General features: G+C 41.5%; 1 protein-coding gene across 1 annotated transcript in view; it reads right to left on the bottom strand.

Annotated features, from left to right (window-relative positions):
• The window catches only part of CNTRL (centriolin), an 84,717-nt gene that overhangs the window by 15,268 nt on the left and 47,230 nt on the right, over window positions 1-22,219 (bottom strand). Inside the window, exons 16-33 of the mRNA XM_082843500.1 lie at window positions 19,733-19,878; window positions 18,918-19,125; window positions 17,993-18,172; window positions 16,242-16,421; window positions 15,356-15,472; window positions 14,918-15,062; window positions 14,304-14,452; window positions 12,448-12,628; window positions 10,736-11,049; window positions 9,062-9,267; window positions 6,959-7,151; window positions 4,208-4,338; window positions 3,917-4,057; window positions 3,687-3,813; window positions 2,759-2,923; window positions 1,819-1,978; window positions 303-418; window positions 7-224 (exon numbers count right to left, since the gene is read on the bottom strand). Of these exons, the coding sequence (XP_082699626.1) occupies window positions 7-224; window positions 303-418; window positions 1,819-1,978; window positions 2,759-2,923; window positions 3,687-3,813; window positions 3,917-4,057; window positions 4,208-4,338; window positions 6,959-7,151; window positions 9,062-9,267; window positions 10,736-11,049; window positions 12,448-12,628; window positions 14,304-14,452; window positions 14,918-15,062; window positions 15,356-15,472; window positions 16,242-16,421; window positions 17,993-18,172; window positions 18,918-19,125; window positions 19,733-19,878 (3,077 nt within the window). The remainder of the gene's footprint in view (window positions 1-6; window positions 225-302; window positions 419-1,818; window positions 1,979-2,758; window positions 2,924-3,686; window positions 3,814-3,916; window positions 4,058-4,207; window positions 4,339-6,958; window positions 7,152-9,061; window positions 9,268-10,735; window positions 11,050-12,447; window positions 12,629-14,303; window positions 14,453-14,917; window positions 15,063-15,355; window positions 15,473-16,241; window positions 16,422-17,992; window positions 18,173-18,917; window positions 19,126-19,732; window positions 19,879-22,219) is intronic.

Here is a 22,219-nt window from a genome sequence, read left to right on the forward strand (position 1 = left end):
TCTCACCGTTTGGTTTGTGCCAACTTCTTCTCCCAGCCATCACATTTCTCTTCGAGATCTTCCTTTTGTTTGCACAAAGACTCAACACACAACTGCAGTGCTCGGGTCTCAGCAGTTATTCGCTCAATTTCTCGTTTGTCCCTCTCCAAGAGCTGCTTCTGCCACTCCATTTCCCCTTTCTGTCGCAGGGCTGTCTGCTGCAAACTGTCCAACTCCAGTTTCTCCTAAAGCAGATAAAAGAGAAGTCAACCATGCAAACTGAGAAAGACCATGGTTCACTACTGGTAAAACAGCTTTATTACCTCTAGCACTTCAACCTGAGCCTTCTCTAACTCAGACACCTTTTGGTCATGTTGTAGCTTCAAACCTTGCAGCTCATTGTTTTCAAGTTGCAACATGTCCAGAATATTCTTTAGTTCTAACAGAAACAAAGCATGGTCCAGGCTATTAAATGAATGTGGAAACATTTACAAAATGAAACAGAAAATAATGTTACTGGCTGATACAAGAAACAAAAGATAATAAAAATATATTTGTTGTGCTGAATTAATGGAGCTAATTAATTGTATTCTGAATGTAAAAAGCCTTTAAAAGTATTGCTAAACACTAATTTGTTATAAACATTTAAACAAAAACATTCAACAGAGACCTAGTTCTAAAAAGTACTTACCCTACCTAAAAGAATTTAAATCAAAATAGGAAAAACTTTAAAATATATCAGCTGACATTTATATAACAATTCTTTTGTCCTTTGAAATATAGACTTTTAAATATTAACTACTTTTATCTGATTATAAAAATATTTGTTCATTATAGAAAATTTGAAAAAAGTATAAAAGAAAAAAATGAAAACCCATCATTATCCTACCATCCAAAGACAATCACTACTGCAATAGCATTTTGATGTGTTCCCTACCAGGACTGCACACACATGAATAGACACACACACATATATATATTTTAAAATAAATTGGGACTACAATCAATATTCAGTTTTTATCCATTTTTTCACTCTTCTTTCATCAGCATTTTTACATGTCATTAAATGTTAAAATATGTTTTTAAAACAAATTTATTTATTTTATTTATTTATTTTTGGCTGCATTGGGTCTTTGTTGCTGTGCGTGGGCTTTCTCCAGTTGCAGTGAGCAGGGGCTACTCTTGGTTGCGGTGTGTGGGCTTCTCATTGCGGTGGCTTCTCTTGCTGCAGAGCACGGGCTCTAGGCACCCGGGCTTCAGGAGTTGTGGCTCGCGGGCTCTGGAGTGCAGGCCCAGTAGTTGTGGCGCACGGGCTTAGTTGCTGCGCGGCATGGGGGATCTTCCTGGACCAGGGCTTGAACCCGTGTCCCCTGCATTGGCAGGTGCATTCTTAACTACTGTGCCACCAGGGAAGCCCAAAATATGGTTTTTAAATTAGTCATTTGTTTCCAAATTTTGTCATTACAATTTCTGTTGCAAGTAACTGACTCAGTCAACTTAATTTGTAAAACTAGGAAATAAAGGCTTACTTCTTAAAAAAAAAAAGAGAGAGAAATAAAATAAATATTGCTGCGATGTACATAAACGCTTGCCCTCTCTAGATAACTGGAAATGGGCTACCCGGTTTAACAGGTGTGAGTTTAATAGTCTTAAGACACTGGGAGGTTGTTCCATTTTATACTTCAATCAACAGCCTGTAAGTGCTCTTCTTTCATCACACCCTGGCCAGCAATGAAGATGATTATTTTGCTTTTAGTCAATTTGAGTGGCAGAAAATATCATATTCCTTTTATAATCTGCTTTTCTTTGATTAGAAATAAGGTTAAACTTTAAACTTACCAGTTTTATGTTTAGACATTTGCCCTAAAACTACCTGGAGATTTTCTTCCTCTTTTTCAATTTCCTGCTTTATAAGTGAAAGTTGATCTTTTTTCTCACTAATCTGGACATTCAGTTCTCCCTTCTGAAAACTCAGTTCTTCCAGAAGAGATTTTAGTTCCTGTGCAAAGAAAAAGAAAAGAAAAGAAAAGAAAAGAAAAGAAAAAAGTCAACCCACCTTCACCAAGTTATGAATAGAAATTACTTTAAAATCAGTTCTGTTATTAACTGTCTCATTTCACAGAAATTCTCATTTGGAAACAAGCTCATGTTTGAGTTTTACGTCAAGAACAGCACTATATTTTACACTAACATATTTTAGTATAATAGAAGTAAAAAAGTAACACGTTATCTTCATTTAAAATTTATATGCAATATTTACTATGAGCAAAGCAATGTGTTGCAGAGAAAAAAGGCTGACTCGGACACATCTCCTGCCCTCAAGGGGCTTAGCACCTGGTGGGGAAATAAGGCAGGGAACAGAAACATGATCACGAAAGGCTACGGTGCCCTAGGAAATGTGCAGAGTGCTACCAAACTCAGAATCAAGAGAAACTCCTTCCAGGGTAAAGGAAAAGTTGGGGAAGTCTTCTTAGTGGCATGAAGCTGGACCATGGAAGCTGGGTCAGATCTGGACATTCCCAGAAAGGGAATTCCTAGAGAAGAAACAGAATGAGAAAGGCACAGAGGCATAAAACCTTGGGCATGTCCAGAAAACAACACAGGGGGAGAGCTATGCACGGCAGCCACAGCGTGGATAGATAGCACAACACCAAGCTCGTTACAGAGGCAAGATGCAGGAATTTAAATTTGCATTTTGGGGGGAAACCAATGAAAATATCTCAAAATAAATCTACAGGACTATACTAGGACTCTTAAGAAAAACTATTGAAAAATGTACCCTGATGTGACTGCACTTCTCAGCCACTTCAGTTTCTCCCAGTCTCAGCGCTTCCTGGAGGTCAGCTCTGGCCTGGACCATGCTTCCCTGGAGTAGATGCAGCTCCTCCTTTTTATGCCCCAGCTGTCTGTCCAAGACAGCCATCTCCTGCTGCTGACCTGTTACCTGCATTAAAGAAAAGTAAAGAATGCAAAGCCTGACAAAGTGCTGAGATGGAGAATATTTAGTCCAGCTAAAGGTTGTGTGGGGAAATAAGGAGGTAGTCTAATTCTCACAATCCTAGCTGCAAGAGTCAGGAAGGCCAGGCTGGGGGGCTGCAGGCATAAAATGCCTAATAAAGGCCTTGAGCTCACATAGGTAAAAACACTTAAATCACAGCAAAAACAACAATATGATAATAATGATTGTCCTTCAGGTTATGGTTTTCAAAGAACTTTCATATCTATATTTTATTCCAATTGGCAACCACCTTGGCAATGGAAGTTAGGCAAGGATTTAAAAAATTTATTCATTTTGTAAATTTAAAACTTATAATTTTAAGGGCAATACATATTTAGTTACAGAAAAGAAGAAAATGCAGACATGCAAAAGGAATAGAAAATATTCACAATCCCCCCCTTATCAGATGACCATGTTTGTACTTTGGTATAGACTAAAAATTCAAACACAAGTATACATAAACACATTTAACATAAATGATCTCAGAGCATATTGTGTTTTGAGACTCACTTATTCAATAATATATCGTACTGAGTTGAGATTCAAATTTGGGTTGGACTCTATTCTTAAGCACTAAGATATATAGCCTCATTTGTGCTTTATACTTTATTATGTATTTTCCAGTCTTTTCTACAATCAAACATGTATTACTTTTTATAATAGGTTTCCAAGCAGCATGAACTGGTTTTCGAGGTGTCTGCTGCCCTACCTGGCTTCTCAGCTTTTCCAGCTCTGCTCTGCGGGCCTGCAGGAGGGTCTCCAACTCTTTAAGCACCTGCAGGTGATGATCCTCAGTGCGTTCTGCGGTCTCGATGTCTTTTTGCAGCTTCTGCAGCCTACAAAGCACCAGCAGTACTAGAGCAAACTGGAAGGGAGACAGAGCCCCAAGAGCCACCTTCCAGCACAAGCCCCTTGAAGGCCTGCAGAGGCCGTACTTACTCTTCAGTCAGTTTTTCCTTCTTCTTGTTTAGACACTGGAAGTCTGAGTCTTTTGCTGCAACAACTTTGTTTATCTCTTTCAAGATTTCTTCTTGCTGAATTTTGTGCTGCTCCAAATCCTTTGTGTCAGCCTGGAGCAATCTAAAACACATCTCTTTATTTCCCCCAGACTCCTTAGGCTTGACGTGCATTTATCATAGAGCAATTATCATAGAGCAATTATCGTCCACTTAGAATCAAACTTCTCATTCATCTCACCGAGTACATCAGTGGCTGAGGGAGTCCACCTACCTGAGCTGCTGATCGGCTTTGACAAGGTTAATAGCAGTTTCCTGAGCTCTCCTTTCTAACTCCTCAGCATCTTTCTCAGTTTGCAATAAATTTCTTTTGGCATCAGTGAACTTTTCAACAGCATCTTTTGTCTAGAAAAGAAACTGTCATTAAAAGCAATTCAGTTACAATACTCTCTCACGGCTACTGGTATCGTAAATTGGCTCAGCTCTTGGAAAACAAGACAATACAGAAAGACTGATAAAAATGTTCACTCACTTAGACTCTCCAATTCTCAAAAAAGAATTCAGAAGAACTATTACACAAAAATGCTCATTGTATACTGAAATAATATAAGACTTGACAAACAATCGATTCAGTAAGTGATAATGCATCAGCACAATGGAATACTGTGCAGTCTTTAAAATAATGACAATGTGGTAACAGAAGAATGTTAATGATAAAATGTTGGCTGAAAATAAAATTTTAAATGGTTTAAGCACTGTAAGAGCAACTATAGAAAACTATCTTGTCAACAAAGACAGAAAGGCTATGCAAAAACAAAAATAGTCATCTGAGGGTGGTGAGATGGTGGATGATATTTTATTTAAAAATAATCTGTAATATTATTATATGCTATTTTTTTCACTTAAAAATATCTACCCCAAAACAACCACCAAAAAAACAGGAAAAAAAGAAATTAGGGCTTCCCTGGTGGCGCAGTGGTTGAGAGTCCGCCTGCCGATACAGGGGACACGGGTTCGTGCCCCGGTCCGAGAAGATCCCACATGCCGTGGAGCGGCTGGGCCCGTGTCCATGGCCGCTAGGCCTGCGTGTCCGGAGCCTGTGCTCCGCAACGGGAGAGGCCACAACAGTGAGAGGCCCACGTACCGCAAAAAAAAAAAAAAAAAAAAAAAAGAAATTAAAGGAAAACAAGAAATTTAAAAAAGAGAAGAAAAAAGTGAAAAACAAATATCTACCCAATTAAGTGGCAAGGAAGTGACTCTACCAATAATCCCTCCACATAAAGATTCTTCCTTTACTCTAGATATTATCTTGTTAAGTAAAACCCCATTAATCTAAGGATGATTTAATTATGGCTAAGAAACACAAATATTCAATACTTTTGAAGTATTTCAAAATCTTCCTATATATGATTTGGCAAAAACATCATTTTTTTTTTTTTGTCACCTTGGTTTCTTTTTCTGTCTCAAATAAGAGGCTTAACATAATGTCACGAGAGGTCCAAAAACAGAGCATGGTTTGTACTTGGTTGAGCAGTGACTCACTCTTCTGCCAAAACACTCCGTGTTGCAGTTGCACTCAAGTCAGAGGCATCTGTATGTGAAGCTCGTCTAGTAAATACCCCGTGTGGATGCAAGAGCGTTTGGCCAGTTCCCAGAGAGCAAGACATTTCACCACACTTCTTTCCACTTTGGATAGCTGGTTTCTACTAGATTCATCAGCAAAGCATTGGACAGAACTCACTATACACTACAGAAAGCCAGCCACGTCTCTAAGTAGTTTTTTATCCCTTGTATGTCAAGTTTTAACAAGTCTGGCACATTCCTTACAAAATGCAGCACTTTCTCCTTTCCTCTTCCCTTTTAGCAAGCTGCTTCCCTGAGTCATTTTGGGAGGATGAGGAGGAAGAGCTTATTAGTCTCGGTTCACTTACTACCTCTGCCAACTACTAGTCTCAGCAATTTTCTTTTATACACCAGTGATACATTTTTCTCTGGTCCTGCTCACACCTATTCTCTCACAGTAATCTAACATGTGACAGAAGAGGGAACTGATCACCTGGAAAGAGATAAGGAAACTTTTCCATTCTTATCAAAGCCATCACTCACAGAATTTCTTTAATAAATCCTTCATTTCAGTTCCTGGGTAATAGATTTCTATTCATTTAAATTGATCCATGTTGAAATAACAATATAAAAATAGTAGTTCCTGATGTGCCCCATATGGATTCGGGACCTTTGATTTTAATCCTGGAATTCCCATCTAAAGCTCTCTTGGTGAGTCAGAACTTTAGCTGTATGACCCTGGGCTAGACCAGCCTCTGAGCTACATGTGCGAACTGGGCTAATGACCATCTTACAACGCTGCCAGGAAGGTTAAATGAAGTGGTATTTATAAAATAGCCAATGTGTGGCCATAGCAGGGGCTCATAAAAGGCAGTTCCTTTTCTTCCCCAACTTTCTCTGTGTTTCAGTCTTAAGAATACTACCTCAGGCCCAAAAATATTTGATTTTATATTACTATCAACTTGGAGAACAAAGTAAGAATAAGAGTCTTGTGAGGTCCATTGTTATAAGAATATAAGATTGACCTATTTAATAAACACAGATATCACAGCCCGAATAATTTTCAAAAGACACAGATAGGATACGGAGGTGGGGTGTGTTAGGAACTAAATGACTTTCAGGAGCTTTAAATATGCTATTGCATTTAATTCATACTGAATTATACTAGGTTAATTCTAGCATAATTAGTATAGTCTAGGTTAATTAGTACAATCTAGGTTAATTATACTTCATTTAATTCATACCGAACAGCCTAGGTTTTCTTAGCCTGAATTTACACAGGAGGAAAGCAGAGCTTGGGGACTTAAGCAACTTGCCCAAATCCTCACAGCTCCTTAACTAGCAGAGCACAGACTGGCTTGGACCACTGTGCTCTTCACGTTTTCTTTCTAACCCTTCCTGCCGCCACCGCCGCCGACAGCAAGCCAGCAAGCCGTCTCACCCCAAGCACAGCAGCACATACTTTCTCGGTTGTGTGTGAAAGTTCACTCTCAGCTTCCGCCAGCAGTCGGTCAGCCTCCCTGAGCTCTGCTCGACGTTTCAGGAGGGTCTTCTCGATGCACTCAATTTCATCTACAATATCTTCATGGTGCCTGAGTGATTTTTCTATTTCTAGTTCATTCATAAGACTCTCAACATTTCCATCAATGAAGTCTCTAAAAAAATCATATATACACACTCATCAAGAGATTTTAAATGTGACAATATAGATACTTGTAGCCTAATGATAAAAAGATGCACAATGATTTTCTAATTTTATATGAGAAGGAACTGGACAGACAGCTACATCTGATTAAGTTCAATATCTATGCTTACCTTTTTACTCAACATGGCATACTGTTGACAATAAGTGGATAATATGTATAATGTATGAGGCAGTTGTTTTGTCCTTTTAAATAAAGATTATTTTTTCATCAGCACTTGGTCAAGACAATGCTGATACTTCAATTCTTCTGTGGTATAAAAATAAAACAAACCACTGCCTCAATAGTCATCCATTCCCTCAAAACTATCCTAAGTTTCTACTAGAGTAAAATTATGGTGGCGATATTTGACAAATCAGAAAGCGTAACACAGGACTTGGTAACTCAAGGTTAAAGTCAAAATTATTTGAAAACGGGACTATCATTGACAGAAAAACATGAAAATAAATTCAACCACATATTAACAGATTAATTCTTCTTCGGACATTTTTATGTTATCCAAATTCCCTAAAATGATCATTTATTATACATTTATAACTAGGAAAAGAAGTGGTTCTCCCACTGCACTACACCCCCCTCAAAAAACTTCACCTCCCCAATATACACTTACAAAAATGAAATAACCATCCCCCAAGCCTTCAAACATCTAGTCCCAACCTTCTCTCGGTATGACCCTTGGTTTTCCCTGCCAGGTCTATCAGTCACTCTTGCGTTTGCTCCTAGAAGGCAGAGACCATATCTCACTCACCTCTATGTACTCCACAGGTCTCCCCACAACCCTGGTACCTGGGCCAGTCTGGCTTAAGGGACAAAAACTGGGGAACTGTCATAATTCATGGTCTAGTGCAGAAGATGGGCTTCTACATAACTGACCCATGCAGCAGATACAAGCATTAGCTAACGGACCCTATGCCAGATGCTGGGGCACAGAGAGGGAGGCCCCGCTACTGCCCTTCTGGGTATCTTACAACGTGGTCTGAACAACACTACGCCCAAGGTTGCCAACTCCAAACTGTGGGAGCCTGAGATGAGAAAGCTTTTCTGTCAGAGGGGATCCCTAACCTTCATCTGGAAAGACACACTGGAGTTAGGTGGAGGGCAGGTCGGGAAGCCATTTCAGGCAAAGGACAGCATGTGCAGAGGTGGGGAGGCAGGAGAAAACGTGGTGCTCGGGGAAACCACAGCAAAGTGTAGGGCCAGAGTAAGTACCGTGTGGGAGAGAAGGATAAAAAAGAGAGGTAGGGTTCAGATCTTGCAGGGCAGTATGTATGCTGGTGGGAACGAGAGACACAGGGCAGCGTGCACAGTTAGGTCTGCAGCCATGTCGAGGGTGGGATGGAGAGAAAGACACTAGACCTGGAAGGCCTGACCTAGGATGAGGATGACTAAAGGCCAGGGCAGTGGAGACGAAAGAAGGGGACCAGTTTGAGAGCTCTTTGTGTACAGAGTCAGTAGGACTTGGAGAGCAGCTGGATCCCTGGGGGAGTGAGGGAAAGGCAGGTGTTGAGGACACCCAGCATGTTTTCAGCCAGGGTAACTGGGGAGGGGTGGTGGTTGTGCCATTCTCCAAGAGGGACTACAAGAGGAGCTGATATGGATTACTGGCCAAAAGAACTTAGACTTCTACTGTCCCATATGCTAATCTCCACATGGCTATTAAATTAACTCTGTTCCTCAGTTCTATTAGCTACATTTCAAGTACTCAATAGCCACATGTGGCTAAGGCTACTGTTTTGGATAATACTGATCTAGAACATTCCCAAGATCACAGAAAGTTCTACTGGACAACACTGATTTAGGTTACCTTAATGAACTAATATCATATTCATCTGAGTTATAAAGATAAAATGGCTAATAATTACTTTCGCTGTTGATGTTTCTGAATGGTTCTATGCAATTCTTCTACTTCGTGCTCTAAGTCTCTCTTCTCTTGCAAAAGATCATCAATATTATGATGCAGTTCTTCTATTTCTTTCTCACACTGCTGCTTGGATACTCTCATCCACTGTTCCTGTTTCTTTGATTTTAAATGCTGTATTATGTCTTCCAATCTAGAAACTTCATTCTCCTGAGCAAAGAAAGAAATGCAATACTGAAATATCACATGATGTTTCCCCTTCCTCCTGCCAAAAACTGAAATTAACAGTGATTAAAGTGGTATCTTTGACCTGATAATAGTGGTAGCTTCTAAGACTTCAGTATGAAAAGAAAAATTAAGTCAAGCCAATTTCTTCACGTGCCATAGATGAAATTGACGGACCAACAGATCTTATGACTCTTCCATCAGTCCAGCTATGGCTGATAGTCACCAAGCACCTCCTGTGGATAATGTCTGGCTCCAGAGTTCAGCATCTAGCAGAAGACACAGACAGAGGTCTCTCCCTCCTCTGCGCACATGGGAGAGGAGTTGGCTGAGAAGGATGCCTAGAGGAAGTGGTGTTCTGCCTGGTTTTGAAGAATAAATGAAATAGGAAATGACTACGCTGAAGAAATAATGTGCAAATGTAGGGAGGTATAAAGGCACACCTGGGAAACTACAGGAACAGCCGGGTACTGGTGGAGGGTAAAAGAACCAACAGAATTGCTATAAAAACAGTGTGCGCTGAAAAAACTGCAGAATGACACGAGTAACTACCATTTTTAACCATGTAAATATCCACAGTCCCTCTGAAACTAGTCTGACCTACTAAAATGGGGCTGGTGGCTTGGCACCCAGGTATCCTAGTCCTTTATCTTCCTCTCAATCCGCTGAGAGGAAAAGGAAAAAATAAACAGTTCCAGGTGCCTTAAGTTTGAAGGAGGCCCTTGTAATGCATTTTATTTCTTTAAAACAAAAAAGTTATAAAGAAAGCTAGTGATTAGGAAGTAATCATTTCTTAGAATTTAGCCTAGAGGAAAATATGAAATACAGTAAAAATTTATACACAGTTAAATGAACTACACAGCCTACAAATAAAGAAATGTTATGCAGTCATTAAAATACTGCTTAAAAACGCTTGTAAAACCATGGAGAAAATGCTTATAACATTAAGTGGGAAAAACAGGACACAAAATTATGCGCACAATAAGAACTATGAAAAGAAAGAAAGAATAATCATTAATTTCACCACCCAGAGATAACCCCCACCAAAACCTTACTGTACGCTGCTCTTACATGTGTTTGTACACAAGCACACATAATATGTGTATGCACAGGTACAGGCACTAGTATGTGAATATACCTATACAAACACATTAATATAGTACTGGTCAATAGAAAAATATATAAAAAGCTTTCTAAAAATGGCTGTTTTCTGGACTGAAAGCATTTTTGTTATAAAATGGTTGAACCAGGTTGGTAGAATGGCCTGGTACCCTAACTCCTGTCCAGAACAGTGTTTTAATAAGAGGATGCTTGCTCAGTTCCAAACATCAGCCTTACAAACACACTTTTGGGGTATAATCCATGCATAAGTAGGTCGACTCATTAAGTATATAACCTTACTCAGTCTCCCATGGAAGCAGTGTGGACAGGGGTCTTGTGTCTTTCCACTTACTAAGTTATGGTGCTCCGGGACATTGCAGTGCAGCACGCCCACTGGGATGAGGGGGATGGAGAAGTTGGGGGGTGGAGGCCCATATACGATGGGGGCCCCAGCGGGAGGTGGGCCATAAACAACAGTGCCAGGGGTGAGAGGTTGGCTGTTGTTGGGCAAGGGAGGAGGTGGTGCATACAGGGCCATGCCCTGAGGTACAGGAGAACCATCGGGAAACACGGTATACATCATGTATCCAGGAGGAGGCACAAATGGGCGGTCCTCTTGGTCATCCAGCTCACTCTCTTCCTGGCTATCTCCTCCACTGTCTGCATCTTGAAACAAAAAAACAGAAGAGCGTTTTATTCCCATGGCTCACTAGGTAAACATGTTCAGTAGAGAACAGCAGTGTTTAGGCCAAGATACCAGAGATGTGAAAATAAAAGTCTGTAAAAAAGGTCAAAAGCAGTTTTGAAAAGTGGATCAAACAGGGATGCAAATTATTTTCACCAGGTGAACTTGAGTTTTTCTTTTTTTTCTAAATGAATGAACTTTATTTTTTTTAATTTAAAATTTATTTTTGGTTGCATTGGGTCTTCGTTGCTGTGAGCGGGCTTTCTCTAGTTGCAGTGAGTGGGGGCTACTCTGCGTTGTGGTGTGTGGGCTTCTCACTGCGGTGGCTTCTCTTGCTGTGGAGCATGGGCTCTAGGTGCACGGGCTTCAGTAGTTGCAGCATGCGGGCTCAGTAGTTGCGGCACTCGGGCCCTAGGGCCCGCAGGCTTCAGTAGTTGTGGCACATGGGCTTAACTGCTCCGTGGCATGTGGGTCTTCCTGGACCAGGGATCGAACCCATGTCCCCTGCACTAGAAGGTGGATTCCTAACCACTGTGCCACCGGGGAAGTCCCCTGAGTTTTTCTTATACCTATCTGTTGGTTTTTTTCCATCTTCATTCATTCAGCAACATTTGGGTGCCTGCTTCGTGCTACGTAAAACACCAACAGAGAAGTGCTGTGAGATACCACAGCCTCTCTCAGTTGTTGGTTCTCTTACTTATCTCCCCTATAAGCAGGAACTAGTTTTTTTTTTTCCACTGATGAAGAAAGCCTAGCACACAGCAGGCACTCAATAAATAGTTCCTGAATGAACAAATTCTCAGAAGGTAATATTCCCATTTTACAGATTAGCAGTCTCAGAGTGGCTAAATAATTCCCCTAGGATAACACAGTGAAAGTGCCAGGATTTACCCCAGGTCTGACTCTTCCCCCTGGAGCTCTGGAAGACAGACCTGTAACACTTCATTTCAGTCGAGCTAATTAGTGCCATAACATGAGGATGTAAATAAACTGCCACATTCCAGGAGTGGAGGTGAAGATGTCGCTCAGTCTGCCGGGAAAGGCAGGGAGAAGGAAGGGTCCAGAAAAGGAGTGTTGTTTGAGGACCTGGGTCTTGCTGAAGGATGAGTAGGAATAGGTTTGGGAGAGAAAGGAGGAAGCAGGACATTCTGAACAGAGGGTTCAAAACATGGAGGTGTGAGAAACGTGGCATGCAGTGGGTATGGCTGACATGTGGGAGAGTGATGGAAGGTGAGACAAGAGGTCGTTGGCCAAGACCAGGTCACAGAGGGCCTTGCAGAGCAAGATAAGGAGTCTGGACTGTGTCTTATGGATTTCAGGGAACCAATAAAAGGTCATTAAACAGGCAAGAGAAATGCAACTTCCCTGATGTAACTTACCTCTATTTGAACATGATTTATGTAACCCACTCCTGATGGGAGAATAAACCCAGTATCCTGAAGCAGGTGGAGGTGCACTGTATTCCTTCCCATCCTGCCATGGTTTTCTAACAGGAGTTGAGGCTGCATACTTTAGGCCGACACCAGAGTCCTTGGTGGCCTGGGAACTGTGGCTGGAAACCTAAAATAAATGACAGCAGAGCATACTATCTCTTAACAAATAAAAAGGCCGATGTGGAGAAATGTCAAAGTCTAGAGCGAAGTTGAGAAAGAACTGGTTTCTTTTCATATATCGTAATCTCATTTTTCACAGGCAGAAACGAGACGTGATTACGTGGTCATATAACCTGCATGGGTGTCAGCCTCCCGTCTCCCGTACTCATCTTTCCTGGTGGTTTCTCTTCTTTTTTTTTTTTTTTTTTTTTGGTTTCTCTTCTTTTGCCTAGTCCTTGATGGCCCAGCAACTAAGATCAAGGAAACAGGAGCTTGCAAGGCAAGCTGGGATATTAGTCTCCTGTTGTGCCAGGAGCTTGGAGTGGCTTTAGAGCTCTACTCTGTTACTCTCCCTCTCCTTTCAGTTATAAGTCAACCCTTTAACCTACACTGCTTCCACCTGCAGCCCTGGCTGTGACACGGATGTCTGGCTTCCTTTAGATTTCTGGGAGGAGGATTTCAGATTCTGCTTTTCGGGGTTCTGATTAAGTCTGAACGACCTGGGGATCCTAGCATGTGGGAGCTGCTTCTCCTGACTGCTGTTGTCAGCTGATTCTAGCAGGATGTTGCCCAGCCCCTCTGCTTTGGATAAGAGCCACTTACAGTCCTCTCCTTCCTTCCCACATTCAGGCTGCAAGCCCTGACATTTTGCTCCCTGAACACCCCTCAGTCCATCTCTGCTCTAGCTCCACTGCTCTGGCTCTGGCTTCTTCCATCCTTCACCTGAACAAGTTCAAACAGCCCCACACAGAGTTCACCCACTACAAGTCTAGCCTCCACACTCCGCCTGATTATTCTTCCTAAACTACAGCTCTGATCATAGCACACTCAACTGCAGTTTCCCAAGGCCTACATAATTAAGTGCAAGGGATTTTGAGGCCCTTTTTTTTTTTTAAAAAAAAAGCATGACCCCAATCTACGTTTCCTGTTTCACCTTTCATTGTTCCCATCCAGCCCTCCAGCCCCACAAGGGGCTAAGCCAACTCTCCTTTTCCTCACAAGCTGTTCCCTCCCTCCTGAAAGCCCATCCTTTGAGGGTTGCTAAGTGCTGACTTCAAGCTCCTGTTTGTGAAGCCTTCTTCCCTAAACATCCCCATGAGATAAATCTTTAACATTTCTCTGCAACTGGGGCACGGAAGTCCAGTCTGTTGTCACATGCGTGTCACTGTTTTGTAATTACATTGGTGTGCTTGTCTTCCCCACCAGCCCATGAGCTCTTTGAAAGCAGGGGCTATATGATTCACCATGGTTCCCCACCAAAGCCTTGTACTTGACCTAGACCTAAGTACTGAATGAATGTGTTAAAAGGAAATGCAATCCAGGTGCTATTTTTCTGTCTGAGACTCTATAATTCTACTGCCATTTTCAAAAGGCTCTCTGGGCTCAAGTCACTTTATCTACCCTTATAGGATCCTTGTTCAGGGACCCCACACATACCACCTGAGCATGAGTGGGCAATTGCCACATTCCTTGGGAATGCCCCATTTCCATCTCACACAGCACAAAGTACTTAAGAACCTCAATGCATGGCTTAACCTAGATATGTTGTTCTTGAGACCTGATCACAGATTTAGGGAAGGCAACACAGTCACACTTTCTTAAAGAAAATTTAGTATATATTCCCAGCACCACAGACTTCCTACTTTTGATGATGATGGTGGTGGCATAAAGTACCAATAGCCTCGTCTTTTGAAAGGATCTGCCATGCTGCTGATGTAATCATTCTGATAAGAAACTTCACGTCGGAGTTCAGCAATTTCTTCCAAAACATTTTCAAAGCCTCCTCTGTTATCTGTAAAAGGAAAGCCATTCTGTGAGGTTGGGTATGAAATCATCTACTTCCTCTCTCTCTCAAAATACAAAAGTGATTCCACGAGAGCCAATGACTTTTATCAGTTCCTCAAAGCTGCCGTTCAGCCTGTCCTTTGGTAATAAATTTTTGTTGACACTTAAAGAGGACAGACATATCCTACTGCTGTTCACTTATAAAGTGAGCCAGAGAAAGAACAGATTTGTAAACAGTATTTCTTTTGAAAATACAAAAATAAATCTCTCTTTGTAATCAAGTCCCTTGATACTGCATTTACTTACATTTAAAAAAGTGCTTTATTTATGAAGCTAATTATCACAGCTCTATAAATCGAGCATGGAATTAGTCTGTAACCGTTAAATAAATTTGCTAAAGGTAAAAAACAAACACGATGATTTAATTTTAGAACTACAAAACCACTACCAAAATCAAAGCCCAATACCTTACCAGCCCCAGTGAGGTCTAGTAAATTCCGCAGTCTTGCGATCTCTTTCCTTTGTCTCTCCATGGTCTCATTCAGTTTTTCGATTTCTAGCACCTGTGAGTTTGCTCCTCTGGTGCCTACCTCGACTTTCTCCATCTCAATTCGAAACTATTAAAAAATCACATATACAAAGTTGCCAATGAATATTCTTTCCCAGATGCATGTCTCCTTGCAGTAAGATTCTAATTCTATAATTTTTTACTTATACTTTACTAACAAGGAACTGCATTACTCCTTACATTTAAACCATGCAATGCCTGGCACACAGCAGAGAATCAAGTACCGATTGACTATTGGCTGCACCTCAAAATTCTTTGAGATGTCGCCTACACTAATTCAATCTTTTAGGAACTGATAAGTACCCAGTAAGGAGGTGGTCTCATGGGGGTACCAGCACTGACCTGCTCCTCTTTATCCCTGAGGAGATTCTGCAGGAGTTCGATCTCCGCTTCTGCTCGGGTCAGATCCCTGGCGGCTTGAGCTGCCTTTCTGCTGAACCTCTCTGTTTCCTGCAGCTCCTACAGGGACAGAGGTGTGAGAAAGGCACCACTGCTATTGCAGGCTGCCCTCTTTATTTCTTTCTTCCTCTGAATGAGTCTTCTGCTTTCATCAGATCGCCCGCCTGGCTACTCCATGCACACGTAGTGCCAAGTCCCAGCTTATCTGTGCTGTTCCTATGATTTGGCAGCTCACTCTGGCACTCTCTGGGGGCCAAGTGGGCAGGGTTCTGCATCAGAAAGAGCAAGGACTAATTTTTTCTTCTCTGTTCTACAGTCTTCCATGACTGGTGTCTCTGTGGACCCCCATGGTTAGATTTTCCCTCCTATGATTTACTGTCTTAATCTCATAAGCATTTGCATCTTATAAAGACTATAACAGACTTATCTCAGTCAGGAGTCATAATAACCCTGTGAAGTGACATATTGTCATCAGACTGCACGAGATGACAAGGACAAAAAGTTGAGGTTCAGAAGGGTTATACAGCAAGTCTTGAAGACCTCTGTTCAGAAGTGTATTGACAGGTGCCTCCCTAAGCAGAGACCCCTACACTTTGAGATTAGGATAGTATATTTCATTTGATGTCTCCTTTGGGACTCAATAGAGTACAGGACCCATAGCAGGGTTGTGACGGGGGAAATATAATCTTCAGGTCTGAAGAGGAACAGACAACTTTATGGTGGTTTATAAAAGAGCCAAAGTCTATAACAAGAGATCAATAATACAAGTTGCTATGTTTTCTGACAGAGGCAGCCCTGCTGGAAACTTGTTCTGTACGTGGGGACTCACCTCTGCACGCTCCTGGTTAATTTTCATAACGGTTCCATGAAGGGACTTGAGCTGATCTTTGGCAGTGGTGAGCTCAGCTGTGGCCAGCTTATCAGAGGCGGCCACGGCTTTCTTTAGTTTCTTCAGTTCCTTATCTAAACCAAGAAACTGTGCCTGAGATTTGGCATCTTCAAGTTTCTTCTAAAATAAAAGAAACACTAATTAAAGAGATGAATCATTTGGTAGCAATGAATTAAGACAAAAGCCCCATGAGGGCAGGGACTCTGTTCACACACCCCATGCCTAGAACCATACCTGGTACTCAGCAGGTGCTCCTGAGTGAATAAATAAATAACAACATCTCAAAGCTGTATGATAACTTAGAATGGAATCAGTATACTTAGTCAAGAATCTTCGTGATCATAACCCATTCATTTGTTGTAGAAACATTTCTTGGCACCATCACCAAGCAATGGGCCCGCCCCTTGTGATCATGGAGTCAGGCACTGGGCATATGGTGGTAAACAAAACAGACTTGGCTGCTGCCCTCAAGGAGCTTATGAGAGACATGTATTAAACAAACACTCAGACAAATGTGTAACTAACACTGTGCTCACTGCTATCAAGGGACAGAACAAGGTACTATGTGAGAGGCCAGCAGGGGAGACCTAGATTGGTGGGGGGAGGGCTTTCCGGAAGAAGAACGGTGGAGGGACATGGTCCAGGAGAAGGAACGGCCAGGAGGGAAGACAGAGCTTGGGAAGAGTCAGGAACTGAAAGAAGCAGCACGGTAAGGAAAGGAGAGAGCTCAACAGAGGCGAATCATGCAAGGGCTCAGAGGCTGAAGAATTTTTGTCTTTACCCTAAAGACAACAGAAGCTGCTGGAGAGAAGGGGAGACGGGGAGGGGCTGACAAGAGCCTATTCATGTTTTTGGAAGAGCGTGTTGGCTGCTCTGTGGAGCAGGTCATGAGTGGAAGTGGGGGACCGTCAGGTGGCCACAGCAGTTGTCCAGAAGTGAGATGATGGCTGGATGAGGGTGGTGGCACTGGAGAAGGACAAAGTGCAAATATTCCAGAGAGATTTTGGAGGCAGACTCAATAATACTTGGGAACTGATGGGTTCTCAGTGAAGCATGAAGCAACTCATTCACTGGGGCTGGGAGAAGGGAGAGGGTAGGTGTGAGACATGAGAAGGTAAGAAACAGTGCAGCAAGGGAGTGGCAAACATTTATAGTGTTACTGCTATGCCTGGATGGGTGACTTTTTCTTCAGGAATACTTAGCCATGGGTGCAGGGCTACAGAAAGCAAATGGCTGCAGTTCTGTCATAGAAGATAGGAGAAAAGAGCAAGGGATTTGAGGATACTTGCAAAAAACAGCGAGAGTGGGAGACCATGGAATTTAAGTTGGACAAGGAAGAAAGTAAAGACAGGAAAGCCTAACATACAGAAAAGGTGGGGGTAATGCACTGGGATTATCAAGAAGGTTGAAAACCTGTCAGCATGACTCATCCCAATAGCATTTAAGCCCCACCTCACTGACTCTCAAGTCACTCCTTACATCCCAATTCTCTTGCTTCCATCTAACATGGCACCCTTGTCTCAGGCTCTTGATTCGATGACATGCATCTAGGTCTCTCTAGGTCAGGTCCACCTCTGGGCCAGCAATGCAGCCAGAGGTGACCGTGGATCACACCCCTCTCAGCTGCCCCATTGCTGGGTGCAGGACCCTGGCAGTGGGGACTCATATGTCTCTTTCCTAGTCTTGCCCACCTTCTTCTCTAACTCTTGGAGTTGGGCCAGAATTCTCTCCTTCTCTTCATCAGCTTCCTGAAGTTGGAGATCTGTAAGGCCTTGGATTTCCTCCATACTTTTTAGATTTTCTTGTAAATAGTGAATTTCATTCTCTAATTGCTGAATTCTTGCTTTGTGTTGCCTCTTGTCACAATTAATCTGTGAAGAAATCAAGTTTCAAAGATGATTTTTAAGCAAAGTATGTTTTGAGCAAAACAAAAACCTTCTAGTGGATTATGTTTCATTTTACTAAAGAGTAAAATGAAATACTGTGCTCATGAGTTACTGCGGATGTGGCTTTATCACAACTGCTCTCTAGGATCCATTTTAATGTTTGCCTCATCATGAAAATAATTACATCAAAAACTCAGATTCTGGCACTATACTACACTCTAGCGATGTTGTATTATCCACTTGCACGTTAAGAAACATCTCTCACTTGCTTCCAAAACAAGGAAAACACAGTGTCACAAAGAAGCCTGACTTTGACATCAGTAACCACATTTAGAGTTGAATTTTAGTCACACCTAGTTTGACTTATTAGGAGTGAAACTAACAACAATTACACTGTATTTAAAAAAATTATACCTTTATTAATTATACCTTAATAAAGGTATACCTTATAAAGGTATACCTTTATTAAGGTATAATCTACATAACAGACACTATTTTCTTTCTTTCTTTTTTTTTTTTTTTTGGCTGTGCCACGCAGCTTGTGGGATCTTAGTTCCCCATCAGGGATCGAACCCTGGCCCTGGGCAGTGAAAGCAAGGAATCTTAACCACTGGACCACCCGGGAATTCCCTACACTGTATTTACATGAGAAAGGAAGCACTGTAATTTGCTGAAAAATATGAATGTTTTCTGAACACTTCCCTCTAGCTGCCTCTTGCCCTTCTCTTACTCTTGCTTCAAGGGCTCTCTCACAGGCCTGCCTGAACTCTTCTTGTCCGCTGGCCAGCTTCTCCTGATGCAGAGCCACTTCTTCTTGGAGTTTTCTCTCTCTCACTTGAGCTTCCTCTTTTTCCCACTGGGAACGTGTAAGGATTTCACTGAACTGTTTCTGCAAATCAGCGAGACTTTTCCCTAAGACATCTGAAGGACTATGGATTCTGGTAAGGGGGGGAAAAAAAAGATGGTATAAGTGTGACATTTTATTTTTGATGCTGGATGCTGGGTGCAAACATGCCGGTAAAATTAGTGCAGAAGTAAAAAGAGTTGTGAGGAATGGGACTGGTGTCAATCCGTAGCAAACTACTGTGCACCTCCTGAGTGCAAATCATTGTTTTATTAAATGACTGTTGCCACTCTGAAAGCACAGGCTCCTGTCAGGCTAACAATGTGTGTTCAAAGAATAAATGTCCATTTCATATATTCAAATTAGCCTCAGTTTTCTTTCGATATTTGTTTTCTATTTAAAGTGCATAATGTGACTCTACTTCCTGACCATCTGCAGTAAGCTTTCAAGAATGAGTTACTCGTAAAACCTTTGTGTTTTTTAAATTAAATAATACCAAAAAGTATAAAAGATCAAAAAAATCAGTGACAGACACTTGAATTAAGCAATCTGTGTCTCAATCATGGTAATATGATAAGGGAAAAGGGAAACCTTACAAAAGAACTCAGCCATTAACAGTAGTTGGAAAGGTGATTTCATCATTGAACCCCACATTCACAACTCAGCCCACTCTCTACCTGGAGGTCTCGATTTTCCATTACCTCATCCCCCCAGCTCCTGATTTCAGTTTTCTCCTTAGCTCATCTACACGAGCTGCCACTTCTTCTGGACGAATCAAACCATCAACTACATGGTTAAGGTGATTCTGGAAATCTTTAAGTTGCTGTTTTAACAGGTTATTGTCATCCTGTGGAGGGGGTAAAATGGAGAGGGGTAAAAATTACCAAAACAAAATAAAAAATACACCCAAATACACACACACACAGCCCATGTTATTTACCATATAACAGTTCCAGTCAACTCCCTTTACCAATTTTTTAAAAACCCTTTGCACTATGGCCGACAATATCTGAATCTTTTGATTAATCCGAAGTCACAAAAGACACAAACAGGCATTACGATGTGTCCTGACGTGATGCAAAAAAGTACATATGAACACTACCTAAGACTGTCTTCTTGCCAAAGAGTAAATAACTTGAATCTAAATAAGCCTCCATATGTGATATAAGAACATGTTAATCAATGCCATGGGGATGCAACCACCAAAATCTAGACTATGGGAAACTCTACAGGACAAAGACCTGGTTTTCTTTAGTATGTAACAAAGAGAAAAAAAAGGAGCAAAACTATAGATTACAGGAGACAAGAGTCAAGTCATCCAAATGCAATGTGTGCACCTTATTTGGATTCTGATTCCAACATAACACTTCTAAAAAATTTATAATTTGAACATTTTGTATACTTAAGGTATTTGACGATATTAGGGAGTTATTGTAATTTTTTTTTTTTTTTTTGTGGTACGCGGGCCTCTCAGTGTTGTGGCCTCTCCCGTTGCGGAGCACAGGCTCCGGACGCGCAGGCTCAGCGGCCATGGCTCACGGGCCCAGCCGCTCTGCAGCATGTGGGATCTTCCCGGACTGGGGCACGAACCTGTGTCCCCTGCATCGGCAGGCGGACTCTCAACCACTGCGCCACCAGGGAAGCCCAGGAGTTATTGTAATTTTAAGGTGTAATGATAATATCCATGTTTATGCCTCTTTTTTTTTTTCTGGCCATGCTGAGTAGCTTGCGGGATCACAGTTCCCTGACCAGAGATTGAAGCCGGGCCATAGCAGTGAAAGCTCGGAATCCTAATAACCACTAGGCCACCAGGGAACTACCCTATGCTTCTTTTTTAAAGCCTTATTTTTTAGAGATACAAACAATAGTACAGTATTTACAGATAAAATCAGATGTTTTGGATTTACTTCAAAATAATTCAGTGTGTGAACAAGTGTGAGGGGTGAGGTGTGGAGGGTATTATAGATGAAATAAGACTGGCCATGTGTTATAGATGAAGTAAGGTAGTCCATGTGTTGAAACTGTTGAAGATGAGTGATATATACATAAGGATTCATTTTAGTATTCTATTTTTGAATATGCTTGAGAATATACATAATTCAAACTTAGAAAAAACAAAAAACACCTTCCCATAATACTCAGCTTTATCTGCCAATCAACTGAAAAGTGGAACATCTAATACTGAAGTTCTCTAATAGCTTACAATTCTCTATGGGAGTATTTGTTATATGCTAGGATATTTTCACTAAGAAACTAATGAACATAACTAGACCCCAGAATTAAATCCAGACAGTACCTCTTTCAAGTAAAAAGAAACTGCTAAAATTTCCCTAAATTGTACAGAAAAATAGTTCTATGTCCTAAACTATTAACTATATTCCCCTGAATACCTATATTCTACTTAATTGATTTTCTTCAAACTTGGTATAACATTAGGTTTTTTGGTTTTTTTTTTTAACACTGTTAACTAAGTTGGAGAATTAGCATTGCAATGAACGTGCCTGTCCACCATATTTGCACTACTTTCTAATCCTGGCCACAGGTGATCTGACCCAAGGACAGCCAATCCACTGGCTAGCCAGAAAACAAGTTCTCTCCCTCTCCAAAATATGAACCAAGATCCAGTCCAGCAAGTCTGTATGAGAGCTAGACCTGTAAGGTTATGTCAGCTTGGGGCTGGGGTTGATGCTGGGCCAAATGCAATGCCCAGGGAGACAGAGGAGAAATGAGAGCCACACAGGCCCTGGAAGGTTATCAGAGCAGCTCTGGTCACCAGCAAGCTGCCTGTCTCCTTCCTTGAGCTAGTGTTAGTAGGTTTTGGTTCACTGCAACTAAATGATTTCTGACAAAGATAAATGTAGAGTGAGTTTAACTTGTACTCCGCATCAGGAGGTCAGTAGGCCAAGTAACCAAAGGACCTAGTTCCAACTAAGAGAGTCTTACAGCATGGACCAGCATTCTGGAAAGCTGACCTCAATTTCTACCTTGGAGAGAGACCCCTGAAGTCCTGTTCTTTAATAGATGTGTACTGAAGTATTTATGGTTGAAATAAAGATGTATGAGATTTTCTTTAAAATATTCCAGCAAAAAAAAAATGTGGATTAATTGAAATAAGAACAGCAGAATGTTGACAATTCCTTAAGCTGAGTAAACGAAAGGGCATAAGGCTATCTTCTCTCCGATTCTGT

The sequence above is a fragment of the Leucopleurus acutus genome (genome assembly GCF_964270905.1).
Source record: "Leucopleurus acutus genome assembly, chromosome: 7".
Lineage (NCBI taxonomy): Eukaryota > Metazoa > Chordata > Mammalia > Artiodactyla > Delphinidae > Leucopleurus > Leucopleurus acutus.